The 7,430-nt window shown below is 54.0% G+C and overlaps 1 protein-coding gene across 1 annotated transcript; it reads right to left on the bottom strand.

Annotated features, from left to right (window-relative positions):
• Positions 1–1,368: 1,368 nt before the first annotated feature.
• Positions 1,369–6,835, bottom strand: CALHM3 (calcium homeostasis modulator 3). The gene is made up of 3 exons (XM_042907635.1): positions 6,549–6,835; positions 4,750–5,005; positions 1,369–1,869 (listed from the first exon to the last, which is right to left on the bottom strand). Exons 1-3 carry the CDS (start codon positions 6,833–6,835, stop codon positions 1,369–1,371), a joined length of 1,044 nt encoding a protein of 347 aa, XP_042763569.1.
• Between the last annotated feature and the right edge of the window lie 595 nt (positions 6,836–7,430).

The raw sequence follows: 7,430 nt of genomic DNA on the forward strand, positions 1-7,430 counted from the left end.
GTGAACCCAGGTTTGCATGTCTGTGGTCACCATCTGTGCTGATGGAGGCATTAGCAGGATGTGTATGTATGTGTGAATGAGTGAGTGAGTGAGTGCGTGCATGTGCTTGTGTGTGAGTGTGTGTGTGTGTGTGTGTGTGTGTGTGCAATGAATGAGTCATCAGGGAGGGGCAGAAGCCCAGAGGAGCTCACAGGCTAGATCTTCCCCAATCTTTCCTGTTTGGGCCGCCAGAGACTGAGTGGCACTTCTTCTAGCAAGATTTAACCCTGGTGTTTCAAGGGTTTTCCTTCCCAGCCAGACTCCATTCTCAAACTTAGGGCAGAAGTTCTTAAACATTGCAACTTAATCGAATCACCTGGGGTGCATGTTCAGCGTGGGGGTGTCTGGGTCCACCCCTGCCCTGATTTTCAGATCTGGTCCATATACCACACATCTGGAGCTTGCTAGTGCTTACTCAGACAAACTTGGTGGAAGCTGCAGGAAACCCAGCCAGAGCGCTGAAAACAAACACACAAACTATTTAGAGGGTCGAGGAATACAGCAGCTTAGACTCTATGTAGCAGCCAGACTTCTGGGATAAAATTCCAGCCCCTACATGGATGCTCTCAGGCAACTCAACCTCTTTAGGCCTCAGTTTGCTCCTCTAAAATGGGGCTAATAATCTTCCTACTTCATTAGGTTATCATGAGTATTAAATGAGCTGTATATGTAAGAACAACGCCTGCCATGTAGTACCATTTAAGCATGTTAGATGTTATTATATTATTATTATTATTGTCTATTAATGCTTGTTCATTTTTGAGAGAGAGAGAGGGAGAGAGAACAAGCAGGGGAGGGGCAGAGAGAGAGGGAGACACAGAATCTGAAGCAGGGTCTGATTCAGGGCTCGAACTCACTAACCGTGAGATCATGACCTGAGCTAAAGTCGGACGCTTAACTGACTGAGCCACCCAGGCGCCCCAATGTTATTATTATTTTTAAATTTAGAATCTGGACATCTAGGACCCAGAATTCATGGCGGATCTATTTAGACTCTTGCTACTTAGCTCTATTAGGCTCTCGCTAGTTCACACGTGTCAGTGTGGCCTGGCAGCAAGATAGAAATGCAATCTCAGACCCAGCTCTGGATGCACTGAATCAGAATCTGCATTTAACAAGAGCCCAGGTGAACAGTGAGCTCACTGAAGTTTGTGAACACTGCTTTGGAGCACATGGGAGGCCACACCCTGAAACTAGGCCAGAGATTGGGCTGTTTGGGGGAAGGAGGCCAGCAAGGGTTAGGTTGCCCTGCTTGGGGTCAGCACCGCCTGGAAATCCCCCAGACTGTTTTCAGTGCGGGCACTTCACGAGGGGACACTGCTGGGGTCCCTACACGCCGGTGTGCTGGGACAGCCTGGTGCCTGGGGCCACCGTGAGGGCGCGGTGGTTGAGCCCTCCCCTACCCCCCCAGATCCCAGGGGATGCCAGGAGGTCGAGTGGCGGTTTGCTGGAGTACCAGGTGCTCAGGAGGCGGTCCACCTGCTCCCGGCTGCAAACGGCACGCAGGTGGGCCTTCCCGCTTCCGCCGCAGTCCAGGCCATCGTGGGGCCCGGGAGTCTCGGGGGGCTCGGGGTCCCTGTCCGCGGTGTCCCGGCGCAGCCCCCGTGCCCGCATCTCGCTCTGCATGTTGGCAAAGAAGTGCAGCACGCAGCGGTGCGCGAAGTCCCGCGCATGCTCACAGCACGTCTCGTCGAAGAGCTTCTGCTCCAGGTCCACGTAGTTGCTCCAGTATCTGCGCTGCAGGAAGACCGTCTGGTCGAAGCAGGGCCTCAGGCAGCGGCCCAGGAAAGCCAGGATGATCAGCAGCAGGGTGATACTCCAGCCGATGGCCTGGAGGGGAGGGGCGAGGGGAGGGGCACCAGGTTGGGCGAAGAGAGGCCAGGTGCTATACAGTGTGGCAAGGGTGTTCCAAAGTCTCTCCCTTTACTTACCCCCCATCTCTCCCCAAATCTGTGCGTGTTCCCATTTAGTCATCCGTCCTTCCAACCACCTCCACCCGTCCTCGCTTTCATTCGATCTCATTCTTGCATCCATCCGTCTGTCCAACTATTTCTCTACCCATCCATCCAGTCATCGATCTCTTACTTGGCTATGTACCTGTCAGCTTCCCATCCAGCCATCCTTGCAACTGTCCTTCCATCTGTGCGTCATACGTCCTCCTGCCCATCCATTCATGTTCCCGTACTCTCATCCTTTCTTCCGTTTGTCTATCCACCCTCCCACGGTTCATCCTCCAAACGTTCCTCTGGAAGGAAGCCAGAATACGTCACCCCAACATATGCCTCTTTGACACAAAAAGTATCTTGAACGAAGACAATTAAGAAGCAGCAACATAGGAACAGTTCTCTCGACCCTTCTCTTTTCTGCCTAAAGGCAGGAAATACATTCTCCTTTTACTGGGAGACAACTCTTATCAGCCCGGAGACAGCACCAGAGGAATCTGCCAACAAACCTTACTCCATTAGTTTCCTCATGTGTTTACTTTCCCACAGTTTCTGCCCTTGGAGACTAACGTGGCTCTCCTTTGTCCTGCCATTGCTCTACAAAGGTACTGCTCTTTGTTGAAGATGCTAGATAAGTTGAAGTTCTAAGCCACCACTTTGAGTTACTCTTTCTTTGTTTTAGGTTTCCTCCACGTGATGTGCACTGCACAGATTAATAAATTGTGTTTTCCTTCTGTTAATTTGTCTTTTGATAGAGTGTCAGTTGAAAACCTAAGATGGGTGGAGGCAAAATTTTGCCTCCCTTACATTCCCATCAATCCATCCATTCACCCACCACCCATCCATCCACCCACCCACCATCCATCCATCCACCCACCCACCCACCATCCATCCATCAACCCACCATCCTTCCATCCACCATCCATCCATCCATCCACCCACCCACCCACCATCCATCCATCAACCCACCATCCTTCCATCCACCATCCATCCATCTACCCACCTATCCATCCATCCATCCATCCATCCATCCATCATCCTTTTGTTTTTTGATCCAGTCCTTCATCAGTCCTCACACATGCTTATCCATCGCATCTATGCAGCCATCCATCCTATATTTTGGGAGAGGCACTGGGGACCCAGTCTTTGCTCTCATAGAATGCACACTTGTGGAGGAAACAATGAAATTGGTGATAGATTGGCTGAATGCCATGTTCTGGGATGTATAGGAGGTCATGGGAATACAGAGGAGGGAAACCCAACCTGAACTTGAGGGCTTAGGGAATAGTGAGATTGAGGCTGAGATGTGAAGGATGAGTAAATTTATATAGGATATGAACAGGGAGCAGTGTTCTAGGACAAGTGTGAGGAAAATTTGAAGAGTTCCTTGAGTCTGGATCCCACACTGGCCTGGCACCTCTCCCTCCTCTCTGCCCGCCGAAAGCTTTAGTCTCTCCAAGGCCTCACTTAAGACACACAGAGAAACTGTGTGCTCCTGGGACAGGCAGAGAAATCACTCCTCTAAGCCACAAAGACATATTTGAGTCCTTATCATTTGTGGATGTGGTTTACACAGCTCTCTTATTTGACCTCTCTCAGGATCCTCCCTTCCACCTACCAGTTTAAAATAGTCGTGTGAGTGTTTTACACACAAGGAACATTTAATGTGCCTGATAGCCTACATCTGAGTCAGGACTCAAACCCTGGTCTGATTGCAAGTTCTACACTCTTTCCTGTGAACTAGCAAGAGCCCAGAGAATTTAAGCCTTCAGGGCCCATCCACGTGGAGGGGACTGAATCAACTATAGGGGAGACTGAGTCCCAGAGGGGGAGTAATGTGGCCAAGGTAGAGTCTGACCCTGGATCAAATGTGTCCTGAGTACTGGTCCCCTCTCCATCATGCATTGACCTGCATTTGCCATGAGTCTGCCTTGGTTCTCACAAAGGGCTTGTTTGTGTTTTTATTCCCTGTAGCCCCAGTGATGCGTTGTATGTCGTGGGTTCGTGTAAACGCTTTTGGGGGGAACACAGCCCAACTGGGGCTCTGGGAGAGGTGGTGGTGGAATCTGGAGTCTGGGCTAGGTGTGGGACTGGGGTCTGCCTCCAGGGTGAAGGAGTGGGTGCCAGTGTGGGGAACCAGGCATCTGGGGGAGGGCCTGCATTGCAGGGAGGTGGTTCAGAGGTGTGACGACACTTCAGATCCCTGCCCTGCCTCTTAGGAGCCGTGCGGCTTGGACCTGTGAACTAAACTCCCAGAAGCTTAGTTTCCTCATCTGTGAAACGGGATGATAAGGATTGCACCCACCTCATAGGGTTGTTCTGAGAATTAAGTGAACTAATGCACATGACATACTTAACACGGTGCCTGACACATAAGTGCTCAATAAATGGTGATTAGTATTATTTCTGAGGGGTGGGAAGAATGTGTGTGTGGGGTGGGGGTGGGGCAGGGCGGAGCAGTGTATCTCCAGTGCTTTCCTGTCATCTAGACTCCTGGGGATGGAACTAGCTGACTCCTGGAGGGTATGGGAACCTGGTGTCTGCCCTGGGGTGAGTTGGCATTGAAGGCAAAGTGCCCACTTCTTAAGGCCCAACAGTGTCCTGTATGTGGATCACGCTCCTAATCCTTCTGGGGACCACCTGCTCCTTAGTTGTGTTTCTAGCAGTGGGGAGGGGCCACAGGAAACCATTTGTACCTCCTCACCCCACAGCCCTCCTAACCAATGCGGGATATTTTCTGGGGCTGGGAGAGAACCACCCGAATTACCTGTGACAGGCATCGTAGGTAGCGAGACACTGCCTTTCTCGCGGGGCTGTCCCTGACCAGCTCATCCTCCTTGCAGGGCACCTTGGCCAGGAAAAGCTGCACCTGGCTGGGGGTCATGTTGGCAAAGTCCAGAAACTTTTCGGGGTCCACGGAGCTGCTGAAGGCACACACGAAGCACTTCCCGTCGAGGAGGGCCAGGAGGATCCAGACAAGGGGGGCAGCCAGCGCTCGCTGCAGCACAGAGGAGCACATATACCTAGGGACAGAGGAAGGGAGGGGTCGCAGAGGCAGCTGGAACTCAGCTGCAGCAGGAAGGCTACAGGAGAGATGCCAGGATGGACTTCCCAGGAGGGCTGGGAAATGCCAGCTGAGGTTACATCAAAGAAATGGCTGCAGCTCCCCCTGCAGAGGTCCCAGCAGCAGAGGGCAGGGAGGAAGGAGGGCTGGGGCCCCGGGAGGTCAGGAAAGTCCCGACCAGCAGTCCTGGGACTGGAACGCTGGGAAGCTCTTATGCCTCCTACTCTAGGCCTTGTAGCAGGCTCTGTTGGTGCCCTGCCCTCGCCGGAGGCACTAACATCTTTAGTGAGTAGTTCCTTTCCTCTGGTGTCTGATCTCGACTACCTTCCAGGCTCTGCCGAAGGGCTTCGGAGGAGTCTCTGCTTCCAGAGCGGAAAGCTGAAAGCCAGGAGAGTTAACAACCCCAACCAACCTTCAAGCCACAGGGACAGGCCTGGTGGGTAAAGACCTAGACTCTCAGCGGGACAATTCTGAGGTGTGTTCTACCCGCGTTCTCAGAAGGTCCCCAGAAGGAATGACCCCAGTTGCCCACTCATTACCACACTCTCCCCAGAGCTGCTTTTGTGGGGGAGTCTAAAGTAAGACAGCCCTACCCAATAACGCTTCCAGAGGCAGCGCCTCGCACACCTCCCTCCAGGTCCAGAAGCCCACCCTCTCACTGTCCCCAAAGGGTCTCTTCTGCCCTTCCGCCCTTCGGGAGGTTGCGTGTGGGTCACAGGACAAGAGCCCAGTGGAGCTGTATTCACTGGGTCCTGGAGGAAAAGGCAAAGGGCACAGCTATGCGTATGACCCTCCCCGCGTGGCAGAATCACCGGGAGCACGGATCCCCAGGCACCCCGAAGCAGGGGCCCCTGTGCACAGCAGGCAGGTGCTGTCTCTGACTTGGACTGTATACAAAGCATGAAATGACATGTGCTGGGCTGTGTATATGTGGGCATGGCCTACCCAGCAGGGAATTATAAATACATCGTAGATAAGGGTGGCTCTGGCGTTTTCTGGGGGCGGTGTGGTCAGAAGGTAGAACTGAGGACTTGTTACGGACTTCCATTGACGGGTTTCGATATACGGCACCAAGCAGGTGTGAGGCTTTGAGGACACCGCGGTATAACAGGTGAGGTCCTTGCCCCCAGAGGACTTACAGGAGACGGAATGCAGCCTTGCAGCCGGTCACGCCTCCTACCACATGTGAGCACTGGCTGTGCGTGTCACGAGATGGCCCTTCACGTATGTGTGGAGTTGTAACTCGTGGCCAGAGAACAGACGTGACCTGGGCAATTCTTAGGAATCCTGCACTGGCCGTAGAAGGGCGACAAATGACAGGAACGGAAACATCCATTTCCACACCGGAAACTGGCTAGTGAGTCTCTGTGGGTTGATGTTTCCCTGCTTGGGGGTGGGTTGGGGAGCCAGGAGGATCATCAGGCTTGGGGAGTCACCGGTAGCGTCTGAGTGGGGAGACCCCTGACCGTGCCCAGGGGTAGCTGGGTGGTGTGGGACCGTACCTGATGATGCCAGGGTCCTTCCTCCGGTGCCCCACGGGCCGGCACCACTCCTCAACCATCACCACGGACTGCCGGTTGGCAAGGAGGCCACAGAGGAAAAGGGCAAGTGGGGGTGTCAGCAGCAGGCCCAGGCCATAGAGGGCATTGTAGCGTGCCAGGCAGGGGCAATTGAAGTCGAAGGAGGAGTACAGCTTGACGGTGACCGCGGCCAGCAGCAGGCAGATGCCATTCATCACTGACTCTGAGCTGGACTGGAAGTGCTGGAAGAGCACACGGAACTTTTCCATGGCTCTGGCCTGGGGATGGTGGGCAGCCGTGGGTCGGGGGGTAGCAGCGAGGCTTCGGCCACCTTCCTGGCCAAACCCAGGCCACTCTAGGGGCAAGCCTGAGGTGCAGAGGAGGGTCTTCTCTTCCAAAGGCCTGAGGGGACAAGGAGGGGGTGACGTTCAGCCCCCAGCCCAGCCTCTGGTGTCCCTCCAAAGACGCCAAAGATGTGAGGCAGTCGCAGGCTCTCTCCGCAAAGCGCCACCCCCCCAGCTCCAGTCCCGGCTGTGCCCCAGTGCCACTCCCCTCCACTCTGGAGGGAAGTCACTGCCAGCTCAAAGCACCCTTAGGCAAATGTTCCCCGCCTGTCACTCCACCCTCCCCAGCCCATTCCTTCCTCTCTTCAGGGTTTGGATACTAAGCCTGACAGCTGGTGGGGCTTTGTGTGGGGGACAGGCAAATTCTGGGCGTGGTAAGGCAACAGTGCCGATGAGGCCAATTATATTTTCCGGACTTAGTCAAAAACACGATTGGGCTCCGCTGAGTCCAGGTAGATTTCATGTTGGCTTTCACTCTGGGAGGAGCCAGGGGGCACCTCACCCTGCCTGAAGACTGACT

The sequence above is a fragment of the Panthera leo genome, chromosome D2 (genome assembly GCF_018350215.1).
Source record: "Panthera leo isolate Ple1 chromosome D2, P.leo_Ple1_pat1.1, whole genome shotgun sequence".
NCBI classification, from domain to species: domain Eukaryota; kingdom Metazoa; phylum Chordata; class Mammalia; order Carnivora; family Felidae; genus Panthera; species Panthera leo.

Excerpts from the sequence above, each read along its gene's own strand:
- CALHM3 (XM_042907635.1), bottom strand. The coding sequence starts at position 6,835 with ATGGAAAAGTTCCGTGTGCTCTTCCAGCACTTCCAGTCCAGCTCAGAG. Across the intron at positions 5,006-6,548 it reads AAGGACCCTGGCATCATCAG|GTATATGTGCTCCTCTGTGC; the intron begins GTACGGTCCCAC and ends CTCTGTCCCTAG. Across the intron at positions 1,870-4,749 it reads ACCTACGATGCCTGTCACAG|GCCATCGGCTGGAGTATCAC; the intron begins GTAATTCGGGTG and ends CCTCCCCTCCAG.